The sequence below is a fragment of the Conger conger genome, chromosome 1 (genome assembly GCF_963514075.1).
Source record: "Conger conger chromosome 1, fConCon1.1, whole genome shotgun sequence".
Classification (NCBI taxonomy): domain Eukaryota; kingdom Metazoa; phylum Chordata; class Actinopteri; order Anguilliformes; family Congridae; genus Conger; species Conger conger.
Window position 1 is genome coordinate 62,729,211 of NC_083760.1, and position 26,514 is coordinate 62,755,724.

A 26,514-nucleotide genomic window follows, 5' to 3' on the forward strand; every position below is an offset into this window, starting at 1 on the left:
CACAATCTTCTCGTAAGTGTGTTCATTAAAACTACCAGGTGGCGCCGTAATCGAAAAGGTTGCCCAATTTGGAGCACCATGGTGTAATTTTTCGGATTGCTTTCCTTTACGCAGGACTTATAATGTTTCCGCGGTTGTCTGCATCTGCAGCAGCTGCAAAACACAATCCCTCCGGAGCTCTGAGCTCTATAGCATGACCAAGCCCGCCACACTTGCGCGAACAGACGACACTAAACTAGATATTTAAATAAGAACAGGATTTGATTTCTGCTGGTTCAAGTACGCCTAATGTCGCTCGTTATCAGGGAAAATTGAGGTCATACCAATGGCTTTATTCGTTTTACAGACACATGCATTCTCTTTTAATATTCTCATATTTACTACATAGCACAATCTTCATTGTTGAAATAGCCTATTTAATAAATGTGTCCGTATTAGCTAATAGGCCTACTGTACCAACATTGCATTGATTTAGCAAATGCATTTTCGGATTCCGTTTATCTTTAATTCGTCTGCTTGTATTTTTAATTTCATTATAGAGAATGCTGGTTAACATGGGTAAATGTTTCCAATGGAAATTAACAGCATTCAGTGGGGCACAAAACGTGTTGTAAGTAACACAAAAGTCTTAACACAAAAAATCCCCCCCACAGAAAAAGAAAGGAATGCAGTTCCTCCGCGAACGTGTTGAAGCAAATGTGGGAGATGAAAAGGCTATGTGGAGAAAAAAGACATTGGGTGTCAAGTGGGCACAGGTCTATTTTAACAAATGTTTATATTTTATTAAACAATCAATGTTTATCGTTTATTTTGTACTGGGATTATGTTACTCCCGTCCAATTAGGCTATTTCTTTTTGAAAACATATTCCCAAAGTAAATCGTATAGTCCAACTCAGGATAGCCTACTCTACCGTATTTTACCAGAAAAAAATTATGTTACTCATAAACAAATAAGAAACAAAAAAGAAACTGTTCGTTGACCTGTCAATATGACTGTCAAATTTATACAGATGTTGTTAGAGCCTACAACATGATGTCGGAATCGAGGATATTTGGACTCTTGTGCCAAAAAAGCGAATGGCCTATAAATAAAATGTCGATTGCAGTAATGGGTGTGAGCAATCAGTCTACTTCACATTCGTATGTTTTCACTAGGATATAGCTATCTTGAAATTTTGCCTATGGAAACGTGTCATTCAACGTTGCGTTTTCACTCCTTGAATTTGAGTCGTATAATTACCCTACAGTCTTTTAAAGTCTGTAGAGCAATGAGCTAACCAACTAACTTGCCAGAGAGGGGAGGAGAAAAAATGTCCTGCCCTTTTCTGAAAGATTTCCTGTTTCACGAAAGAACTAAGTGAGTTCAGTCGGACTCATAACTAGAGGTTCAGTTAGACCGACTGTTTGCAGAGCCAGGTCTTTACCGCTGTGCAAGACAAAATCAAGTCTTGTTAATATTTCTCCAAACTTTTCTCCTCCATTTTGTTAGGCGACGTAAAAACAGTTTAATGAACATCAAGGGAAGGAATAATTGTTTTTCAAATGGAGCCACGTAGTTTTCCCGTGTTTTGGTGGGGCACGATATTCTTCGTTTACTTTGTTCATCTTGATCATGCGGGTAAGTTGAGCTCCCTTATGTCGCTTGTGTCTTACTGCGAGTTCCTTGGCTGCGGGTAGGCTACTTCAGATTTTTAGGAGATACATAGTTATTTCAATGCAATCGCAATAACAAAGACCGTGGTGTTTAGTTGAAAGTCAGTTGTCAGAATACATTGTTTCAGATAGCATTTTGCAAACTGAATTCAAATTGTTTTTATACCCAAGTATGCATAACAGGTGGCTGAGTAAAACCGCCTTGGCAGATGGTTAGGAAAATATTTTACAAAAAACGTCAGCAAATTTTGACGTTGCATATTCTATGCTCTTAGAGTAACCTTAACATAAATACGTGCAATGAGTTTTCCCGACTTGTGATAATGAGTAAGATTTCTCTGAAGGAATTATTGCGCTATGGATTTTAACTTGCTGATGAATTCATTAATATTTCGTCCTATTTTTCCCACGACTGATTCAACTTCGCGAAGATTATTATGGAATGTTATACTTCATACGCAATTGGCGTTTTATTTTTCCTCCTTTCGTCACTTGCTTAGACTATTTTAACGATTACGTAGGCTATGTGTTGTGGATTTTAATAAAAACGTCCCCCTGTTGCTACAGTTGAACTTAATCCGACTATGCCTGCACTGGCACCGTAATTATTGAACTGTTATTGCTACGAAATTCAACTTATGTATCATGTGTGCTATCAAACTATGAAAAAACATATTGCATGGAGCTGTGAGTGCATATGGAAAAATGGCAACATGTTGATCAAAACACATGTTGCCTGCATTGTTTAGGGAGTGAAAACAGAGGTGTGTACTAAAGCTGTGGTGCTGGACTGAACATGACAAAACAACCTGGAGTTTTACTCATGATTAGCAGCTACCTTTGCAACATATGGCTTTCTATTAGCATTGTTTACACTGAGATGTTCGCAGTGTAGACAAAGCAACACAGTGTTATGGATTAAGCAATTCTATTATAAAGTCTGGTCAATGGTCGTAAAAGCAATCCTATAGGTGAGCTGCACAATATGGACTATCAAGAAGCATGCACTCATACTCAACAAGAACCTAATTAAGTAATTAGAGTCTATTGGTCAAAAGATCTGTTATCATTGTTAGGCAGGTGGCAAAGAGATTAAGCTCCTCACTTTCTGGAAGTCATATCAGGTTGAAGATTATGCAAACAATATCTGCCCAGAGTACAGTCTGATAAAATATTCCAACCATAACTAATTGGTTATTAGTGTGAACTGTCATTACATTATTGATTTACTCACATAGATTCTTGAAATACAGGCTTTTAAATATTCAAAGCTTTGAAATATTTTCCCCATCAGAACATTATAATCAAATACTTCTGCAATAAACACACACCAAGGCAGGTGTTGTGAAATGTCTCTCATTCAAATGTCTCTCATTGAAGTGCTGTTGTGAGGCTTTGGAAAACTCCAAATGAACCTTCTTGCTTTTGAATGAAACCATGCTTCATTGTTATGGTGACATTGTGACTAGTTCCATGTGTGTGTGTGTGTAAACCACCTATTACACATGGGACGATTGAGCAGATGCTCTTACAGTATTCCGAATGATGCACACATGTAACATTCTTTACATGCAAACCATTTGTATAGCTGGATAGTTTATGAAGAAATTCAGGTTTAGTAGCCTATTCTAGAGGTATACCAGCAATGCAAAAGTATTCTTTTAAAATTTAGAATTAATATTCTCCTAGAAGTAGCATACATGAAAATGAATGGATATGGAACTGCTGTAAATTGCGTTGCACACAAGTATATATTATAATTTGTATTCCAGCCATGCCCCACCTTTAACTCACTCATTCACATGTTGGCCTGGAAAGAATTTGTCTTAATGAGATGGGTTTTCTTCATCTTTGCACTTGCCTTCCTCCACTTGCATGCATGGGTATTTATTGGCCAGAGATAATGGAGTGACAAAGCTGATTTAAGTTTTACAGGCACTGGATACCTGATTTAGAAGTTATTTATTGAATGTCTTCATCATTCAGCATGAAACGGTCATGCTCAGTCAATGTTTACGCACAGCATAGCCAAAATATGCCCTCTCATTATCGTCTCTTTCTCATCCCCCCCCTCACTGTAATTACAGGTAGGCTGGGTGCCAATTAGAGCCCAGATCCTCCCCTCTTCCACCCCCTTGTCACCTTCTACAGACTTTTAAAGCAGCATATGATGATGTATTTACAGATATTATACTTCTAAGGGCTAGACCAGCCTTGAGGAAGGAAATTATAAACGGTCCATTCAACATGGACTGTGGATATTTGTAGGCATGTCCCATTATATGCGCAGGGATCATGCATCCTGCTTATGCCTACAGAGACCATGCTTTCTTCTCCTGCCTTTGTGTCCAAAAGGGTTGGGTTGTCAGTTCCTCTGTCTCAGAAAAGAGTTTGCTTGTTTTTACTGTCTGTTTTTGGCATGACAGATATTATTATTTCCTTTAGTAGTTTTATTTTTCTTTATTACCTACTAGAACACCTTTCTATAGCTCCTGTGGCTTTGTCATAGAGCAAACCCTTGGTAATACCTCACATTACAGTGAATTTATTAAACCTAAAAGCAGCATTTTTTCTATGCAAATACATAAGTAAATATGGTATTCATTTAGGACCTACAGAGTAATCACACACAAGGCTGTATTATACACATATGTCGTGCTGCTGCCTCAACCCCTTCAAGAGGTTTAACAGCCTGGCCATTCTTCAAAATAACAATAACTGACATTTATCATATTGACTAATCATAAGCAGTGTATTTTTTGATTATGTGAAAGGCTTTCAAGCCCAAACATTTTTCACTGTTTGTTTCCTGTGTGCGGGTAACATGCCTAGCTGAAAGTGACCATAGGCAATAAAAAATATGATGGGGGGGATATTATGGATAATATATTATGTTTTACTTCAGTTCTATTTGAATATAGTAATGAAATCTGACACGGTTGGTTGAAATCTCACCACAGCTAATCAAAGCTCTCTTTAAACAAGCAACACTGGGTTAGTATTTTAGCTTAGAGTAACATTTCGCAAAATCTCCATAAACGTCCTGTATATTTTTCTTGACAACTATTGACAGGATCACATGTTTTGCTTAAATGAGACTTTCATATTTCAGACTTTCGTTGCCCCAGGTCATGCCCAACATCACCACCAAAACCAGTTTTCCTTAATATCTTTAGCAGCTTTTACAAGTTCCTCTGACATTTGCACATTGGCCAGGCTTGCTCTGCAGATGTGGATAAACTGCTTATAGCTTTTTGGCCGCATAGAGCCACACCCAGTGTGGTAAAGAGGTAAAAAACACTTCCTAATCTGGCCTTCTCACTGAGACAACAAGCTATAACCTCCACTCTTGCTTATTTTATTTGGTCATATGCAGGAATGCCACAGTCAAGCCCCATGTTTCAATCACAGTAATATCCAGAATTATGGCACATTTGGTTCGTGTGCTGCAGGAAATGTGTGTGTTTGGGACTCATCTCTGACTTTAGACAGTAAATTTAAAAAAAGTGTTGAGTTCCAGAATTTTAGTATCCCCAGTTTAGTCACTGGAGATGATCTCCAGAAAGAATGTATCTCCAATTTGACTGTAACGGGATTTTTCATATGAATGGTTTCAGCCTCGTTGGGTTCAGTCTATAATATGCTGGCTGTCTGGCAGGAGAGATACTACTGTGGGGAAGGGAGTGTAAGCATGTGTTTACTCTAACCTCTCTGGGCCTCTGTGGAGAGCTCTAAACGGCTATTTAGGGAGGTGGGCCACATGACTTGAAAGTGGCTGTATTTTATTTTCCCATATTACTCTGCTTGTGAAGATGGATATTATCCCTTCTTTGCAGTACTCCTGACTGAACAGTACAGAGTATTTACCTGACGTTCATATGGACTGACATGCTGTACACTGCTACACAACTGTATCAGTCACATATTTGTTTATCTACTATCTATGCCATGGTTCATAATGAGGGAATGTGACAGGGTGCTGTATTGAGGGAGTGCTGCGGAATGTTCCAGCAGTCTAGTGAGAATGTGCAGACCGTTGGGTTAGCGGAGGAGCAGAGATGGGAGCACAAGGGGGCCTGCTACACTGATATTATCATTTTGATGCTTCTCTTTCCCTTTCCCTGCACCCAAGCTCCTGTGCTGGTCTCTGCTGAAGTCATTACTGCAGCAATAGGTTGGGTCACGGTGCTTTTCCCCGGTTATTTCCATGCTGTGGGGCTGTAAGGCTATGAGGACCCGCCATCACCATTCTGAGTGGAAAGACAGATTTCCACCCTGTTCGTTTCCACAAGCTGCGACCTCACTTCCTACTGCCGTCAGTCAAAGGAAGAGAGGGAGAGGGACAGAGAGAGAGAGTGAGAGGTAAAGAGAGAAAGACAGCCCATCTGATTTCCTCCCTAGTTTTTTGTTGGACTCAATGACCTCTTTCTGAAGGCTCAGGATTCTTTCCCCCTACTATAGAAGATTAAATGTCATCAACCATGAATAAAGACTCACAATTAATGTAGATAGCAGGTGGTGTTTCTCCCAGAATATGTAGGTTTTATGCACTTGAAGAGTGTCTTTGAATAATAGGAGGACAATCATTTGGGACTGTGATCAGAGCAGGGTGGGTATTCTGTATTCTGTTTCTGTTCTTTCTGAGTGGCATGCTTTTGTAAGTTTTATGAGAAGGTGCAGCAATGGTTTTGGCTCGACTCACTGTTCGTCTTTGGAGAAGGATCTGTACACAGTGGGGGTCAGTATCCATCTGTTAGCTGGTGATTTGAGGGTTTTAGCCTTCTCCGCCTCTTCTTGCCAAAACAGCAGCAAACAGGCAGACAGCTTTATCAGGAAAGGCACGTGCAAACAAGGACAGCCTGATAACCGCTGGTCCTCATCTCAGGCTACACACTCATAGGGCTGTACACACACACACACACACACACACACACACACACTCGCACATGCAACCACACGCATACCACAACACAAATGAGTGCATGCTCATTCACATACAGTCCACACCACACCACCACACTGACCCACCCACTGCTGCACTCACATGTGTGCACACATACTGTTTGCACACACTGACACTCGCATGCACAATTTTCATTTTTTCCTACTTACTGACATCGTAGATAGCATTACAGGACCACAACAGCTGCAGAAACTGCACATAATAAGCTTGCTCACAAAAAGGGAGAGGTTTTGAACTGAACTGAACTTACAGGTTCTGTTTCAAATCTTCTGCTGTTTCAAAATAATACAAACCAGCTAGCTATGCAGCTTGTCTTTCTTTTCAAAGTATTTTGTAAAGATGTTACAGAAGCATTCTGAGAACATCTCACTGTATTAGAAGGACAGCTGATTTACAGATCAGGGTGTTGTTAGGTTTTTGTTAGAAACCTATTTGTGTGTAAACTGTTTTGACTGTGGAGAATTAATGTTACTGTATGGTTAATACTAAATGATTGCGTTTACCACAGTCAGCCATTATGGAATACATAAGCATACCACAGCTGTTATGTAATGCCACACACATTTGGCCCTCTCATTTTTTAGCATTTCTGTGTCTGTGTGCGCGCTCCACAATAAGCACACTCTTCATGTTTTGTTGATTGCTGTGTCTCTAGTGTTGTCTGTTTTCAGTGTTGTTTGTCGCATTTTGTGACTGTGCAACTGCTGGACATACACAACACAAGGCCATTTCACAGGACTTGTCTCAGTCAATCTATTCCAGCTAGGTGACAACAGTTCAGCAGAAAAATGTAAATATTTATTTCAATATGTTGTATTCTAGTAGCAGATGCCACTATCCAGGATGAAGTATTAGTAGTATTAGTAGTAGTAGTAGTAGCATTTTACTATTTTGTTATATAAGTATACGAAAGGTAAAGATTTAAATCGCAGGAATTGAGCCCTACTAAACACAATGGAGAGCACGTTCTTTTAACAGTGAAATTGCCAAATGTCTGTTTTTTGCTTATTAGGCTAAATGTAGACATTCCACATAGAATATTCTATCAGGGTGAAGATGTGGGCATACTATATTTTAGTATTTGTATTGTCACCCTGTAGCCACCATGCACTCTCCCTCTTTAGTTCAGAAGCCTGTGATTACATCATCCCATCTACCCACACACTTGTGCACCAGTGCTCCACGCAATGCTGCTGCAAGGCTCTTCTCTGTGTTCTGCATACCATGGCCAGATGAATTACATGAGTATATTACAATACAATGTAGTAGTAAAAATCTACTTGACTGCTAGTGTTATGTAATATTATTGTTGTTGTTGTTATTATGAAAACAAATAGTAATAATAGTTATAATAATGAGGATCCAAACCAGGAAATGAAAAGAATGGAGATAGAGGAAGGAAACGCCTATAATGATTTGATACAAATAGAAATTCAGGTGTGAAGGAGACAAATTGAAATAAAGGCTATTAAAAGCCTTCTGCCTCTCATTATAAACTATTCCATGTGCTGTGGTTCTATGTTACACATTTTATAGACCTTCCACTATGTGAGAGAATCTGCAGTAGAGAATCTGTATTGTAACCACAAGGCTTCAGGTTAGATTTGTATAAATATATGTAAAACATTATGCCAGTTATGCTACAAATAGAGCAGACAGGGTAGTAGTAGTAGTAATAGTAATAATAATAATCAACAGTAATATAATGGTAATATAATGACAGTAGGTGTTACAAAACACTCCTGGTAGTTTCTGTGCATGATTCTACTTATAGTTGTGTTTAGCTATATAAAGCCAGAAGTTGTGGGTGTGTTAGGTAAACCACAGTTTACATGCACAAATTATTTTTTAATATCCCCATGACCTCATCTAGGCTAAAACACAATTGGGAGAGTATTACTTATGTACTAACTAACTAACTCAAAACAAACAATTGTATTCTGTTCATATGAAATGTGATATATCGTTATTGTGTACATAATAATCTTGCGTCATCCACTTAAAGATTGAATATAGATGAGAACATTTCCTGGGGGTGTTTGTTAAAAACAAATTTTATAAAATCTTATTTTGAAAAATTCAGTGGCTTCATAATACGTTAAGGTCTTGGTTGGTTTACTAATATCAGGTCAGTACAGCAGATTTATGTCATTGTATTTCCCCAAAACTTTTACAAGTATTAATAATAATTGGTAAAACTGTTGTGTGTGAGAAGGAACAGTTTATATTTTATATTTTGTATTATAGAAATAAATTAGTTGTGGCCTTCCTGCTTCCTGTAGTATCCTCTGCAGTTCCTGTAGGCAGATTCTATTCCTGTGTTACTCTGTGGCTCCTTGTACTATTTCAGGACTTCTTCCTAAAGGTAGTGTTTATTTTGGAGGCCATTAGGATTTTTTTTTTCATTGTTTTTTTTTTTGTTAGGCTAGGTTAGTTTTGCGCCACCTCTGACACTTCCTTTCTTCATTTTTACATGCAGATGGGACCTTTAACTTTTTCAAGATAAGGAACCTCTGCAAATTCTGTGAAGTGCAAACATCCACCTGTGAAGACACCGGCACCTGCTTCTCCAAATGCGGCATCACCTCTATTTGTGACCAGTTAGATGAGGTCTGCGTCAGCATCTGGTACGCACCCCACCATTTCCTCATGAATCCTCTCAGCCATACTGATAAGCACCCTAAGCCCCCCCCGAACACACACATACATCCATACACACACACACACGCATACACACACATGCATACACAAACATACACACACACACGCATACACACACACACACACACCCATACACACCCATACCTCTGGGAACAGCTGCTGCAGGAAATTAGTTTGTCTTATCTATTCTGAATTACATCTTGGGATTAGTATTGTTGCTAATACCTGGTTAGCGCCTAAAGAAAACAGAATCTTGAGTTTAAAAAAATGTTTGCATGCTTATGTAATTAAGATAGTCCTGTTTACATCAGGTTTAAAGCAGACAGATTGCCCTCCTTATGCGTTTTTTCCACTGAATTCTGAGCTGTAAAAGCCAACAGGCACTCAGGTTGACAGTCATTCACCTTACAGACTGCGTTAAGATATCTTCCCTCATTGGTATGCAACATTCATGTGTTTGTAGCTGTCTAACATTAATCTGGTGAACTAGCTAGCTACCTTAAAGGCCAGGAAATGTAATTCCCATTTCCCCCCAAAAAAGCCATGGGATATTTGGATTTTTGGAATATCGATTTTGTTTAATAGTACGATTTAAACTTCGTATTCATTATTTGTTGTCTTTCTCATGTGGCTTGGTTTCAGGTGGAAGAATGACGACAACATCACTGTGCAGACGCTGTGTCATCACCCATCCATCCCGCTGCATGGCCTGATGCTGGATGACTACAACACAAGCAAGTGCCTGATGAAGGAGAAGAAGATGCCCGGCTCCCAGTTCTACATCTGCTCCTGCACTGGGGAGGAGTGCAATGACGAGCTCATCTTCCCTCCCTGTAAGTCTATCAGTCTCCACCAATCACAGCTTCTGTCCATCAATCAGACTCAGTGACCGGTGCCTCTATCCGTAAGTCTTAGCCAGTGAGTGTGACTGTTAATCAATGGCTGTCAGTCAGTCAGTCAGTCAGTCAGTCTGTCAGTAGGATATAATGGGCTTTCTAAACAGTGCGTACAGTGATCAGTGGGAGATATCACTGGGACCTGTATGTGGTCTCTATACATTGTACGCCGAGGTTCTGACTGGTTATAGTGGGTATTCACACTGTTCTATTAAATGGGGTTTATTTTACCTTCCGTATAAAGGTTTCTGTGTGCAAGTTTCCTGGGACAAAGCAGGTGGATGACCCTTTGACCTCACAACCCTCCTAAGCTTCTTCTGGGGTAAAGCAATAAAGACATAGCATGGCATAGTGGTGGATGTGATACAGTATATAACCCTCCACCTCCCTCTCTGTCTCCGTCCCTCTGCTCAACTCTCCCTCCCTCTGCTTCCACTGTCAGGTTATTCCTTCTCACTTTTCCCTTAACCCCCTTTTCTCTGCTCTTTTCCCCTCATCTCTCTCTTTCACTTGTCTTGCTCCCCCTCTCCCTCCTCTCTCCCCCGATGTGAAAACATGGCCGACGGAGGGTGAGCTGGAGGCTTCAGACATGTGGTTTCCTGTCTGTGTTTAACTCAAAGCAGAACATCATCACCACATGGCTAGCAGCCCCTTCCAGACAGCACGCTTAATATCCCACTGTATTTACAACCTGGGATCAGGCCAGCTCACGGTTTAAACCTGCACAAATATGTCTCATATTCCTCCTTTCTGTAACGGCCCTTAACATTTTCATCCCTTAATATGTATTTTCCTTTATTTTATAGAAAAAATGACGTGATATAGAAACCGATAAACATAAGATAATTTTGGCTCAAAGTGTTTGTCTAGTTTCCACCTGATACAGACACTTCTCTAAGATTGACCACCCTGAGCTTGGAACAAGCTGCTTCTATTTTACACCGCGCTTGTTTTATCTGTGTGTGTTTATGTGTACGTGTGTGTATGTGCACGCATACAGTGTACATTCAGCTGTACTTTGTGTTCAAAAAGTGCTTACAAGAACGAGACATTCTCTGGGTCTGTGGAGAATATGTGTTGCCGGAAGTGAGCATTTTACTTATTGGATAAATGCCACTGCTTACAACTTCGGAAATTCCTCACATTACTGCCCTCCTAATGTTCCCATGACACCACAGCAGTGTTAGAGCATCACAAGTTCCCCGCAAGCACTGCTTGCAATATACGGCCGATTGGATTTATAACAGGAACATTTTGGCTTCTGCCTACTCTATAGGTTATACATATCTTTGTTGTGGTTCTGAACTTGATATCTTTATGATGAAGCATTGCAAATTAATTCAGAACATTTGTGGAAGGAACACTCAATTGTGCATGTTTTATTGCCTTTGCTGCAGTGTGTTGCCAGTCTGTCATAAATACTTTATTTAGATTTGTTTTCAAAGGGGGTTTATCGCTGGCAGATTGGTTTGTTTGTTTATTTCTTTGCATTATTCATTTTGTCTGGGTCAGTCAGGTGAAGTGCTTGGTGGAATGTTCACACTCCCCTCAGTCTCTACATTGCAAATTCTGCTTCTGTTCTCTTGTCTTGTAACACCTCTTTGTAGCACAAATGAAACTGCTCTTGCAGTATGAAAAAAGTCCCTGTGAGTAGATTCTACCTTTTGAATGAACTTCAAACAACCATCTGAAACCATACATTACTCGCTAGGCAAATTCTTCCAAATGTCTTCTGGTAACAGTTTAGTACAGGGTGTGTAACACGCTCATGCATACCACTACTATAACAACATAGACATAGTCACATGGGGTGCCCTCCCCAGCCAGTATTCCCCCCGCCACATACACACACACACACACACACACACTAAGTGCATCTACAGTGTCTCTTTGTTTACCAGTTAGCATTTACTGTACTAGCATTTCGGGACAGAGGAAAAATGGCCATGTGAAATCCAGCTTCTTTACTCTACAGGAGAGAACCGCTCCCCTACAGTTCTCTCTGGGGGTCCCCATAGCAGATCCTCAGCTTTTAAGCATGCTGTCCCAGGCCCCGCGAAGGAAGTTAGTCAAAGCAATACGCAGTACGTAAGAACAGCACCAAGCTATTTTTGAGCCTGAAAGCATTGTTCATTGTGCTCATCGTGGAGGTATTTGCCCGTAGGTTGTTTGAAAAGAGTGGGTGGGAGGAAGGTGGAGGAGAACACATGTATCCTTTTCCATCTCTGCAGTTCGTAGTCTGGTCCGTGCTGTATTTCTGTAGCGTTCCCCATGCAGTGGAATCTTTGCCCTAGACACAGCGCGGTGAGTCATGCGATGTTCTGGATGGGGGCGGGCTGCGGAGGTGTGTTACTTTAGTCAGTGCAGTGAAACTGCGCCGGACCGTGCATGAATTCACCACCCTAAACAACCCAGCTGTCTTCAGACATAAACAGTCGTCCTCTGTCCTTTCCAGGAAAAAGGCCGCTATCGGAGCGTGTGATCCTAAGTTAGATTAAATGTTATTTATATAAATGCCAATCTTGCCATTTAAAAGACAAATGTATGTTTGGAATGTGGTTGAACAACAACAATAACAGACAGTTTTCCTACAAACAGCGGCCAAAGCTGAAAAAGTCACCCACACTTGTTTGTGGTCTTTCAGCTCAAACCAATGTGCAAAAATGTGCAAATGCACCATGGCACATTAACACCTCCAGACATTTCAGCTGTTGAACTGCCTGTTTTAATGAAGCCATGCTATGTCACTAGTTCCCCTGTCTCAACAGGAAAAAACAATATCGAACAGATGTTTGCATAAGCCACAAAGTCTAGCATCGTAACTGCATCAATAAAAGCTCATTTTTACTACATAAGAACCCAAATGAAATCGTGTTTCCATTAGGACATCCTTTTCTTTTTGCACATAGAGAAGGCATTTTCTTTTTGGTGCAGTGGACTGAAACATCTTATTGTGATCATTACTTCCTGTATATTGGGTTTATTTGCACAATAACTGTGAAATTGGCCCAAATATACTCTATAAAGAGAAGGTTTGCTCTGTGGGATAAATGGAAATGGCAGTGCTGCTATGGAATATCTACTTGTAGATACAAACAAAATAATATTCTGTTTGGTCAATGAGCAGTCATTATTTCTGAATATTATCTCAGGTTCTCAAGCCATGCAGGAAAGGCAGAGTCTGTCTGCTATATACTGACCCTGGTTCAATTAGAACATCATGGGGTCTAAATGAAGAGGGGTAAGCTGATCCTGAGTCCATTTATAATAGAGAACCTGTGAGGGGTGGGGATCTACCAGCCACATCCTGGTGAGATGCTGAGTTGAATGTTATAGTCTGGTGCCAGAGTCCCAATACAGTATGGATCATGTTTTTTACAGGCCTAATTTTAGTTAATTTGAGTCCTCATTTAATTTTAATATTTATTTTTTAGATAGGAAATCTTTTTTTTTAATGCAATAATTCAAAACACATTTTAAACCACTGAAGTCATTAACTTGTGATTACTCATAAATCACAGACACTGAAAATACGCGTGTCTTAATCCCTGTTTACCTGACATGCACTTCACACAGTGATATGTTCATTAGAGGGCAGCAGTAGAGCACAGGCTTTCTGACAGCAGGACACACTGAGGGAGAACAGCAGTTCCTTGGCAACCTGCCTGTTTTGTTTTTTTTGTAATTTTGTTGGAAAAGTACTCTTAGATTTTTTTTTTTCTTGGCTGGTCACAAGGTTTTCATCCAATTTTTCAGTTTCATAAAAAGCCAAACTTGGTTGTGCCAGGCTAAACTATAAATGTTTCTGTGGTGTACCTCCTGTGTGTGCACGTGTGTATGTGTGTGAGTATGTTTCCTGACTCAAATCTCAAACTCCCGCCCAAACACGCAGACAGACAAACAAACCTTGACACTTCGATGCCATTGTGGGGTAGACACCGTGTAATGGCCGAAATGTGCCCTAACATGTTTGCTCACCTACCTCCCTCTCTAGCATGTGGCCTACCACTGGTTTGCCTGAAAAGCTGGGCAGAATCCTTCAGCTGGAAAGGAGGGTTGGTGGAAGGTTGCACATCTGCGATGAGGAACTGAACTCGATATCGCCTGATGTTACTACAGTTACACTGGGTCTCTTCTTATGAACATCATCTTACCAACCCAGTTATAATTTTATTTTTTATTTTTAATCTATGCTATTTAATCCATTCTTAATCAGAGAAGGGACGTCACTTGTGCTGTCCATGATAGTGTAGTGGAGGGACTGTTAATGAATGTATCTGTTATGCAAGAAAGTCTTCACTCAGTCATATGCTCTGACGTGTTCCTGCCTATGGTTCTTCAGTGTTATGTCTACATATTTTGGAGGCACACTATGCTTGTCTATGCTTGTCATGTGGTTCTGGCGATTACAAACAGTTCTGTGCTTTCAGCACCACAAAGAAACTCAAGCTAAATCGCTGTAGCTAAAATAAATCTGGAAAAAAGCAAGTCTGTACTGCAGGTGTGTTTTTGGTGGTATCTGGGGAAGAGAGAACATCTTGTCTCATTATAATTTTTTCAATTTTGTCAACCACAAAAATATTGTTGTTGTTATTGTTGTTCTTTCTGTGGCATAATTGGCATAGTGTTTTACATCTAATATAATTATACAAAATCGAACCAGAAACCCTCTGGTTACAATACAGCTCTACTGCCTCTTCTGTATATCTCACATATGGAAGGTCTATAATGTGATCCCCCCACTCTGTGTAACATGAACCACAGCACAGTGAAAAGTTTAATGATTATAATGTCAAAGAATTTTTAGGCTTTCCTTCATCTCAATTCACTTTCTAGCCTGGAACCTCATGAAACACACAGGTTTGGGTTGCAAGAATATAAGGTTATTGTGTGTGTGTGTGTGTGTGTGTGTGTGTGTGTGTCATATCATTTAGGAACATTTGGTGCTATGTTACCAATAGAATTCGCCCTCTATGTCCCCGTAGTGCCATGCTTCCACCATAAGCAGCATTACGCAGTACCACTGACCTGTACTCCCTGTGATTGTGTCATTACCCAGGGTCTCCCTCGGAAGATAACCAGGTGTTGCTGGTCATCCTGGTGAGCCTGGTCCCATTGCTCATCCTGGCGGTGCTGGTCATCGCCACGTTCTATTGGTACCGGGTGTACCGCCGTCGCAAGCTGAACCAGGAGTGGGAGAACAGGAAGCCTAAACAGAGGAAGGGAGTGGACTGCAGCGAAGCCTGCGCCATCATGATCAGCGACCGAGACTCCGATTCCAGCTCCACCCACGCCAACAACCTCAACCACAACACGGAGCTGCTGCCCATCGAGCTGGACCTGCAGGTGGGCAAGGGCCGCTTCGCCGAGGTCTACAAGGCCAAGCTCAAACAGAGCTCTTCGGAGCAATTCGAGACGGTGGCTGTCAAGATCTTCCCGGATGAGGAGTACGCATCCTGGAAGAACGAGAAGGACATCTTCTCAGACATCGACCTGAAGCACGAGAACGTGCTGCACTTCCTGACGGCCGAAGAGCGCAAGGTGGAGAAGCAGTACTGGCTCATCACCGCCTACCACCCGCGCGGGAACCTGCAGGAGTATCTCACCCGCCACATCATCAGCTGGCAGGACCTGTGGCTGCTGGGCGGGTCGCTGGCTCGCGGCGTGGCCCATCTCCATAGCGACCACACGCCCTGCGGACGGCCCAAGGTGCCCATCGTCCACCGGGACCTGAAGAGCTCCAACGTCCTGGTGAAGGGCGACCTCACCTGCTGCCTTTGTGACTTTGGCCTGGGGCTGCGATTGGACAACTCTCTGTCTGTGGATGACCTGGCTAACAGTGGGCAGGTAAGGCTCTGTTTTGGTCTGTATTCTGTGTTGTCTTTTAGATTTGACTGTTGAAATGGCCTAAAGGTGCAACCAGGGTCATGTGCAGTTTTTCTCATTCATATCAGTGACACATGTGATGTCAGCTCAAATTTTTACCGAATGAGGTGATCTTAGGAGTTTATTAACTGCATGGTAAAATAAACTACTTAATAATAATAATAATATTAATAATATAATCCATGTATATATAGCGCTTGTCATTTGTAGTGGCAGATTTCGGAGCACTTTACAGCAAAGCAAAAAGAAAAAGAAAAAAAGTGTACAGGCAAAGTGTACAAAAGTACAAATCCAGCCAAAACAGGCAACAACAAAAAAAGACAATGAATAGCTTTTATTCAAAGTGTTTCCACACAAGCTGTCCACCCAGAAAGTCCACTTCCTTCTCAAATGTGCTTTTTTTTTTTACCTTGTCAGGGCTTTTAAAATGGTCTGTACTAACAGAGGTATGACTCGCATTGGCATGCTTTCTGAAGCTTTGTAAAGATCATTAACTCAGCTGGCTTCTCAGCCAATGCTGTTCTGCTGCACCATGTCTAACCCTGTTTAGTCAGGGGTGGAGGTGATTCAGTTCTGAGTAAGTGAGTTGTCACACAGATCACAAGAGTACAACAATAGTTCTCTGGTGTCCAGGGTTACAGATTGGTTGCTGTCCTACCCACACTTGGACATCTGAAGCCCTGCAGCTGAAGTCCACACGTCCAGTGCACTCCACTGTGAGACAGTAAATATTTTGTACCTTACAGGTACTGCACAGTACTACAGTAGAGAGATATGTATAATTGGACAAGGTGTGTCTCACACTGACAACTTGACTAGGTCTGACGAGTCAACATCTAACATAAATCCACACAACTTCTGGCAGGAGGCCAATTACGTCCAGTTGCTATGGACACCAGGTAGTAGTCAGCAGATGATGTCACCATGGCCACGGCTGAGGGTTCAGCCTGCAGCTACAGGACTCAGACTGAGCTTGTGGCGAGGACTTTAACCACAAGTCTAAGTGGATTTCCAGGTGGCTCATTAATGTCCCGCAGAAGGGACATGACACTGAAAATGAGTCATGCTGACTCTAAACATTCAGTAACCTAATTATGCAAAGGCTTAAGCCAGTCTGTTCATAGGGCATTTGTTTAGCTCATTAATAATGATCTCTTTTATAGCTTGATATTTGGCATCTCAGCCTACCCCATCACAATTGTGTCCATCACGTGTGACTGGGAAACCATTTCTTATGAAGGCTTATGTGTCAGCAGTAAAACAATACAGTCAGATGAAAAAAGCTGAGTGATATATACACACAGTGGTCACGCCTTCCTCCACTACACGCATCACCTCCTACCTGATGTACATTCCTTTGGTGGAAAGTGTGAAACCCAGCAACAGGCTTGCTTTGGTTAAAGCAGTGCAGTGCCAAGGTTTGCATTCAGATTCTGCGTCACAGAGCTTTATGTAGAGTACGTCAGTGTGTTAATACCCAAACACCCAGCCTCTTACAAACAGCTCATGTGTTGGGGAAATACAGTCGTGACACATATGCATACTGCAAATTTAAAAACTGTCCTTTAGAGAAGCATAATTGTTCACTCATCTTTCAGGTTTACGGAGATCGACAGATTTTTAAAATTAGAACAGCAGAAACCCCCCATCCCCTGTTTATTGTGTAGTGAAGGTCAACTTAATTTCACTGCCAACGCAAACATTTTTTTTAAATGTAGTGGTTATCATAAGAGAGTTGGCCATGTGCTTGTTTCCTGTTTGTTTTACTGAACTGATGATTTATTTATGATAATATGAGCATGGCTAAATTAGAGAAAGTAATTGGAAGTATTTGTTCTCAGCAAATATGATGGCAGTGTTTGGTCTAAAAAACAGAGGTGGAAAGTCCTGGGGTCAGAAAGAAGAAATCATGCCATGCGTTTCTTCCACCCGTGAACTCAGCCGGCTGATTTCACTAATTAGTTCTACCTCCTGGCTAAAGGATTGCGCTAATTAGTGAATCTGGGTAATTGGGGAAAAATACTGCGCTGGAATTTTACTTTCTGAACCTCTGGTAGAGAGCATATGAAGAGTGGTGTATACCAGGCAGCCTACAGTAATTGAGAAGGTACCGTGATTCTTCAGAAACAAGAAATAACTTTCTCATTGTCTACTCCCATAGGTGGGCACTGCTAGGTACATGGCCCCAGAGGTCCTGGAGTCCAGGATTAACCTGGAGAATATTGAGTCCTTCAAGCAGACTGATGTCTATTCCATGGCTCTGGTGCTGTGGGAGATCACCTCTCGGTGCAACGCCATTGGAGGTAGGTCCATATTACATTACATTATTGGCATTTGGCAGACGCTCTTATCCAGAGCGACGTACAGTTGATTAGACTAAGCAGGAGACAATCCTCCCCTGGAGCAATGCAGGGTTAAGGGCCTTGCTCAAGGGCCCAACGGCTGTGCAGATCTTATTGTGGCTACACCGGGATTAGAACCACCGACCTTGCTTGTCCCAGTCATTTACCTTAACCACTACGCTACAGGCCGCCCCATTTGGGCATTTGTCCAACAGAAGCACATGAAATTATGAGTCTGAGTCTGATGAATGGGATGACAAAACAGACTAAGTATTGCCATTGGGATGAAAGAATGATTTGAATCTGACCTATAGGCACATATCGCCGATTATCTGACCAATAGGAGTGCTTGGAGAGAGCAGTGTTGTTCTAAACAGTAGGGCAATAGGAATGGGAGGGCAGTGTTGATGTCCACACATGATGAGTTGGTTTGTTTGTGTGAGTTGACCTCCTGATATAAATCAAGCACAGGAATTCCCTCTCTGACCTCACCAGTGACTCTCATTATTGACTGTTCTCACATTCGCCTTTTTTGCAATGTTTTTATTTCAGCTCAGGAAATGGGTGGTTGTTGTTACAGAAAATACAAATAGGGGTTATTTCCTACCTCTGAAAGGAAAACATTTCAGAGTAGTATTTCAGTGGACGCTGAAATATACCCAATATTGCTTAAATTTGTCTTAATTTAGCTTCTGTTGGTTGTTCCTTTAATAATACCGGTAGCTCAGATTAAGGATTGCTTGAGGCTACCAAAGAACACTTTGTTGTGATAAGAATGTGCTATTGAGAATGACAAATAAGCTAATAGATGGTGTCTTTAGCGCTGATGTAGAAAGGGATGATATATGAGTATTGTCTACGTAAGGTGCTCAAGATACAGGTTTCTGATAGCATAATCACAGTCACAACCTGTCCCTCTTTCTGAACATTTCAGCCACAGTAAATGGGCACAAGTGGAATGTATTGCCATATCACATTATCAATATTCGTTCTTGTCAATGTTATCCATACAACCATTTTTCAATGCTGCAATGTGATTAGGATTTGTATTTTGAGGATTCTAAAAAAATAAATAAAAAAAAACCAGAATATTCTATTCCTTCACAAGAATCTAAGCATACACGCCTTGCGCATGCGAGCACTTCTCCTCCCGATAAACACAGTAGCTTTTCTGCCAGAAAGGAGTGCTCAAAGAAAGCTTTTTAAAGTGGATGCATATAGAGTTGCTGAACTGGAATAAGCTCTCTAGGCCTTGTGGTTTATTGTGGTTTGTTTGAATAGAGGGGGGAAATTATATTATGAGAATGATCCCTTGTTCTCAAGTGGGATGCTGCTTCATCAAAGCATATTCCATTATGTTCTAATACACGGTTCCCTCACTTGGCACTAGAAGCAGCCCAAGGTTCCATCAGCAGTTGGCAGTTATTCAGGATAGAGATGACTTGTCATTTGACATAACTGTGCAATGTAAGTGTTGAGGCCTGGCTGAGGCACATGCTGAGCTCTCTGCGTATACTGTCACTATAATGGCAGTACTGAGAGTACGATAAGCTGCTAACTTTACACATATGGACTGACAGAGACAGACCTGCTGGTATTGAACAGAGTGCCCTTGTCAGGTCATCTGAAGTCATTTACATATTTTACATAATCTAGTCTCTCCGCGATCATGAAAACAGAGTACTGAAATCTGCAGATAGTTATGAAACTGGCAGGAGAGGACAGTCAAACATGGGAAAATAAGCTGAAGCCTGTTTTTCCTCCAAACTTTGTGAAAAAATGAAATTAAAAAGAACCTTGAAATGTTCATACCAAACCAAGTAGGGATGTTTGAAGCGTTTTTTGTTTTTTATGATGTTGTGCATGTAGAGTGGTAAACAGAATGAACAGCTAACCGAAGCCCCTGCATGCTGAAAGGAATGATGAATGATGAGCGTCAGATATGAGTCATGTACCCACTGGTATCTGAAGGAAACCTGGCACCCCCTGCTCTGATTCCTCCACAGCAGGTTGTTATCATTACTCTTAGACAGCCCCTTTCTCAGCTGTCGTTCAGGAGAGTGAGTCAGTCTTCATTCCCTGCGTGCGTTTGAGCCCGGAGGCCAGCTCCACTTACCCACATGCCTCGGCCTGCCCCAGCCTGCCCAGCCTGCTCTGGCGGTGGAGATGGCGTATCTCTCTTTCACTGTCCATGCAGCGATAGCATGGCTCAGGAGGCTATTGGGATAAGTCTCTTTGGCCTGTTAGTATCATATGGACATGGTCACATGCCAGAGAGCAGAGTTGTTATGATACAGTGGGAGGTGGGGTGCCCTGTATGTTTTGGAAAGTGTCACGGATGATGGTCTTTCATGTCTGTGAACGGCGTCTGTTAGAATGGCTGCTGTTTATTCCTAGAGAAAGGCCAGTAAGAAAAACAAAAAATACGCTTTTTTTGTACCTGTCTCTCTCCATGTATAATTTTCAGATCCCAAATTAGCTGCGGGCTCGGTCTCTGGGTGCGGTGGAGTGGGGGAGGGGTGACGGGAAGGCAGACGTGGGAGGGGAGGTTGGGGAGGGAGGAGCGTTTGGACTGCACTCTGACCGTCTGCCAGCCCTCGGAATGCTGGTTTCCTCAAGGGAAGAGGTGGGGCAGCTGTGAGCCAGATGTCAGGCCAGAGAGCCAGGCAGACTGTTACTCAACACCCAAACTACAGCACTGACAGCCTTCGGTCTGTACATAACAGCTAAACTACAGCACTGACAGCCTTCGGTCTGTACATAACAGCTAAACTACAGCACTGACAGTCTCCGGTCTGTACATAACAGCTAAACTACAGCACTGACAGCCTTCAGTCTGTCACAAAACACCCAAACTACAGTACTGACAGCCTTCGGTCTGTACATAACAGCTAAACTACAGCACTGACAGCCTTCAGTCTGTCACGAAACACCCAAACTACAGCACTGACAGCCTTCGGTCTGTGCATAACAGCTAAACTACAGCACTGACAGCCTTCAGACTGTCACCAAACACCCAAACTACAGCACTGACAGCTTTCACTTATTGTTTAATACGTTTCATATTTAGGAAGGTTGTAATAAACCAGTTTTTTTCACTTTTGGTCTGTAAAACTGCAGTTAAATTCAACATCTGTTCCCAGACGACCACATTCTTAGTGGGAACATAGTGGCACATGGTCTGCTGCATCCTCTCACTTGCAGTTTATAATAAACGGTTTTCCAAAAAAGGCACACTGCATTCCATCATCAATGAAATTTGTATTTTTTATTTTCAAATTTTGAAAATAGCAAGTTGCATTAGAGACACTGTTGTCATAATTTTGAAGTTGAAGTTTTGAAAGTATCATATTTTTTGGCTCATTATGTTCAAATGTCATCGCAATAAAAGATTCTGGACATGCCCACACACATACACATACACTCAGTGAGCACTATATTCGGTATCTATTAGACTTATTTTAGACTTCTGATGCTGTCACCTATCCACTTAAGAGGTTTGACGCATTGTGTGTTCAGAGATGCTCTTCTGCATACCACTGTTGTAATGTGTGGTTATTTGTATTACTGTCACCTTCCTGTCAGATTTGACCAGTCTGGCCCTTCTCTACTGACCTGTCTCATCAACAAGGCATTTTTGCCCACAGAACTGCTGCTCACTGAATGTTTTTTGCTTTTTCCACCATTCTCTGCAAACTCTAGAAACTGTTGTGCATGAAAATCCCAGGAGATCAGCCGTTTCTGAGATATTCAAACCACCATGTCTGGTACCAGCAATCATTCCATGGTCAAAGTCACTTAGATCACATTTCTTCTACATTCTGACATTTGGTTTGAAAAACAGCTGAACCTCTAGACCATGTCTGCATGCTTTTATGCATTTAGTTGCTGTCACATGATTGGCTGATTAAATATTTGCATTAACAATCTGGTTTACAGGTCTGCCTAATAAAGTGCTTAGTGAGTGGATTTGCATGACTCTGTTATGATAAACTTCCCATAGTGTGTGTTCAGTAGCAATAGTTGAAACTGTGGAAAAACAGAAAAACAATTCCTGCCCCAGGATATATAATATATTGTTGGTGGGTATATTTTGTTAAAAAACTGAAACGGGGGAAATCCAGTTGTCAAAAACAGGAAGTGTCAGCTTGTGGACCCGAATGCTCTTAGGAGTCCCTGTCAGGCCCCCAACTTCCTACACATCAGCCTCGCTGCTTCCTGGAGGCCCGGAGTCACAGTTCACATTGTCATAGTGCAGTATTCACAGTACAGTACTGCCCTGTTCACATTCTCATCGTGCACAATATACAGTACAGTACTGTACAGAAACAAACCAATTACTGCATGATGCCTTTGATTCAAATGAAAATCTCCACATTCACTGAGCTAATGGCTTTATGGTTGCTCTCATGGGTATACTGTAATAAAATCCCCATGATTCATGTATTATGACCACACATTGTACATGGACATCACCATTTGGATATGGTTACCGAATGTCTCTCTTGTTGATTGTATATTGTCATGATTTCTGCCTGCTTAGCATGCTTTTGGCTGCCTGGATCCACTATACTTAACTGCATATTTTTGGATTGTGAATCCATTTCCAGTTTGCAAACTGAGAACCCAAACAAGAAAGTTGTGCCTTGGTGGAAATTTTGCTGCTGAAAGTTTTAAGCAATTTGTCAGAATTGAGAGACTATCTTTTTTATAATTGCAATTCAGGACTTGTAAATAATTTATATTTTAAAGCCTCTGGCATTCTTGTGGTTGATTTATTAAGATCCCTAAGGGCACCAGACATCTCAATTAATTTTCCAGGTTCTGGAAGCGTAGCTTTGGATGCTGTCCCACCTCAAATATTCTAACCCGGTCCGTGTGTGACACAAAAATACTTAGTGTAGTTTGAATGATGAAAACCATTTTTGTAAGTATGAGGGGATTGGCGGAGTTGTAGTGGTTGAAAGCGGGATGTTCACGGGACGACTGTCTGGTTCCTCATGGTTACAGTGGGCTCTTCCTGTTTTGTGTCTGTGCTGCAGAGGTGAAGGACTATGAGCCTCCCTTTGGCTCTAAGGTGCGAGAGCACCCCTGTGTGGAGAGTATGAAGGATAACGTCTTACGAGACCGAGGCCGCCCGGAGATCCCCAGCAGCTGGAACAGCCACCAGGTAATGACTGCATGACCACATGACTCACACACAGCTGCCCAGACAGTGAGTACACACATGCTGCTCTCTCTCTCTCACACACGCACACTCGCACAAACTTCCAAATATTACATACACATGCTGCTCCCTCTCTCTCGCACAGACGCACTCACACAAACTTCCAAATATTACATACACATACTTCTCTCTCAGACACACACACAACTGTCCAGACAGTGAGTACACATATGCTGCTCTCTCTCTCTTACACACACACACACACACACACACTCACACACAACTGCCCAGACAGTGAATACACACATGCTGCTCTCTCTCTCCTTAAACACACACACACACACACACACACACACACACACACACACACACACACACTCTCACACAAACTTCCAAATATTACATACACATGCTCCCTCTCTTTCTCACACACACACTCACACAAACATCCAAATAGTACATACACACATACACATACTATACATACACACACTCACACACACACACAATGTATACACATACAACTATGCACACGTACACACACACACACACACACACACACATACTCATTTTAAATGTGTTTCTGATAGACTGCTGTGTATAGCAAGTGTATGTAATTGGCGCTACTCTCCCCGCAGGGCGTACAGTTGGTGTGCGCCACCATTAACGAGTGCTGGGACCACGACCCGGAGGCACGGCTGACCGCACACTGCGTGGCCGAGCGCTTCCACGACATGGACCACATGGACAAGCTATCCGGGCGGAGCTGCTCGGAGGAAAAGATCCCGGAGGACTGCTCTGTGAGTGACGGGAAGTAGACCCCGCCGACCTTCCCTGACCCAAGCCTGGGGAGCGGGGCTTATGTCACCCGTCAATCGCCCAGCCCATGAGGAGCGCTCAACAGTGTCCAATTCTGCTTTCCACAGGGACTCTTGCTGTGAGCTTGAGGAACAGAGTAACTGGAAGATGTATACCTGTATATGGATACATACCTGTATATGTTTTATACATTGGCCCTCCCATGTCCTCCTGGAACAGCCCACTGAGAGGGGGAAGTAATAAGCTGGACAGAGGCTATATAAGCATTTATAATCGATGTATTTTGCGCTTTATCAAAATACCTACCTACGCAATACAAGGCCGTGTGTTAATGTACATTCATGAGTGAGTGAGGAGTGAGAATTGTACAGACATGTTTGTAACACTAAAGATAATCCAGCCTGTTTCTGCAAGTGAGGAGATTGTATAGCAAACCGCACAACTCTAAACTGACAAGTGATGTTCAGTAGAAGTTTGTGCGTGTGTGCGTGTGTGTGTGTGGTGTGTTGTGTGTACGTGTGTGTGTGTGTGTGTGTGTGTGTGTGCGTGTGTGTAAAAGTATGACATTTCCTGTCATAAAAATAATATGCAATGGCTCCAGCGTCACCCAGGGATGGGGGGTGGGGGTCCCTTGGCCGTGATGACACGGTCTCACTGTGCATCTCTGATGGCCGCTGGTCGATCAGGTTCTGATGGCCGCTGGTCGATCAGGTTCTGATGGCCGCTGGTCGATCAGGTTCTGATGGCCGCTGGTCGATCAGGTTCTGATGGCCGCTGGTCGATCAGGTTCCCGTATGTCTGCGTGTTAAGCAGCACACGAGTAGTCATCCCTGGACTCAAGTGTGAGCCTGGCTTGTGAACTGCAGCGTGGTCAGAAGTGATGCCTCATGTTTTCCGGAGGATGGCACACCCCTGTCTGTGCTGTCCTAGATGGACAGCAGAGGTGCTGCCAGTGAGAGCTGATGGAGATCTGGGCTTTCCAAATTGAGGAGAAATGGGGGAGAAAACCATTTAGGAAAAAAAACGAGAAAAAACACTACTATGCAGTGAAGCTGCCTATCAAAATGGAATAATCAAAATGGCCTCCGGGTGGCCCAGGCTGTAAATAAGCGGTAATAAAGCTTGTTTTCAGCCAAACGTGAGCCGTGTGACTGGGTGTTTGAGTCTTGGTCGCACCGTTGCCGGCTATGGCCGAAGGTGTGTATTGGTGAGGCAACAATGGGCTGAGCCCTGCCAGGGGATGATGGGGGTAAGCCAGAATCTCCATTTGTCTATAGCAGCCACTCTTGGTCAGACTAGGCGTTGGCAGACACAGAAACGTACAATATACTAAGTACCTTTTTTTACTCCGAAGAAGATATCATAGATGTCTGTTAAGCAGTGTGTATGAGTTCTGTGTACTCCACCATTTCTTATTTTGGGCTAATCCCTATGTTGTCTGGGTAAGGAGTCTAATCTGGAATATCCTGGCCTCGTTCTCCTCCAGTGACATGGACAGTGTGTGATTGGTGGTGTGTCAGCAGTGTGGCAAATAGAGAGAATAGGTGCCGTTATGTGTCTGCCATCTCCTGATGTCGTCTGTAACGGCTGCTGGTGGGGGATCAACAAGGTCAGCTGAATTTGGGGATTGGGGAAATCATGAAAAATCAGGGAATATAAAATAGGAGTAATCCTATCCTATGCAAAGTAGGCTGAGGCTGGAACTCTGTTCCCACCAAAATACAGTATATCACTACAGGTATTATTGTGAAAAGAAAAAACAACTATACCGACACCTCAAAGGTCTTCTTGTTATTTTGTATGTAAAGTATTGTGTAATACAATGATTAAAGCATTTCAGTATTTACTCTAACCTGTATGAATTTATTTCACTCTTCTTTACATTCAATTCTATATGCAGTTAATATTGCTTGTGTACATTTGTGTGTGTATTCTTTATGCGGCATAATTATTAGTAGCATCAACTAGAACAACAAAATTAATATTTAACATATGCAATGCTCTTAATCATGATAATTACCCATCACAACTGACATTGAGCTTTATTTGTGTCATCATGGTTGCTAGCCTATGACACAAGTAGGCTATTGCAGTAATTATCCCTGTCAGTTAAGGCTATGAGAAGG

At 42.1% G+C, this 26,514-nt stretch overlaps 1 protein-coding gene across 1 annotated transcript; it reads left to right on the plus strand.

Annotated features, from left to right (window-relative positions):
• The first annotated feature begins 1,363 nt into the window (after nucleotides 1-1,363).
• Nucleotides 1,364-26,240, plus strand: tgfbr2b (transforming growth factor beta receptor 2b). Its single transcript, XM_061239817.1, has 7 exons — nucleotides 1,364-1,619; nucleotides 9,097-9,244; nucleotides 9,921-10,111; nucleotides 15,234-16,021; nucleotides 18,222-18,363; nucleotides 23,445-23,572; nucleotides 24,208-26,240. Exons 1-7 carry the CDS (start codon nucleotides 1,544-1,546, stop codon nucleotides 24,385-24,387), a joined length of 1,653 nt encoding a protein of 550 aa, XP_061095801.1. The 5' UTR covers nucleotides 1,364-1,543; the 3' UTR covers nucleotides 24,388-26,240.
• Nucleotides 26,241-26,514: the final 274 nt, after the last annotated feature.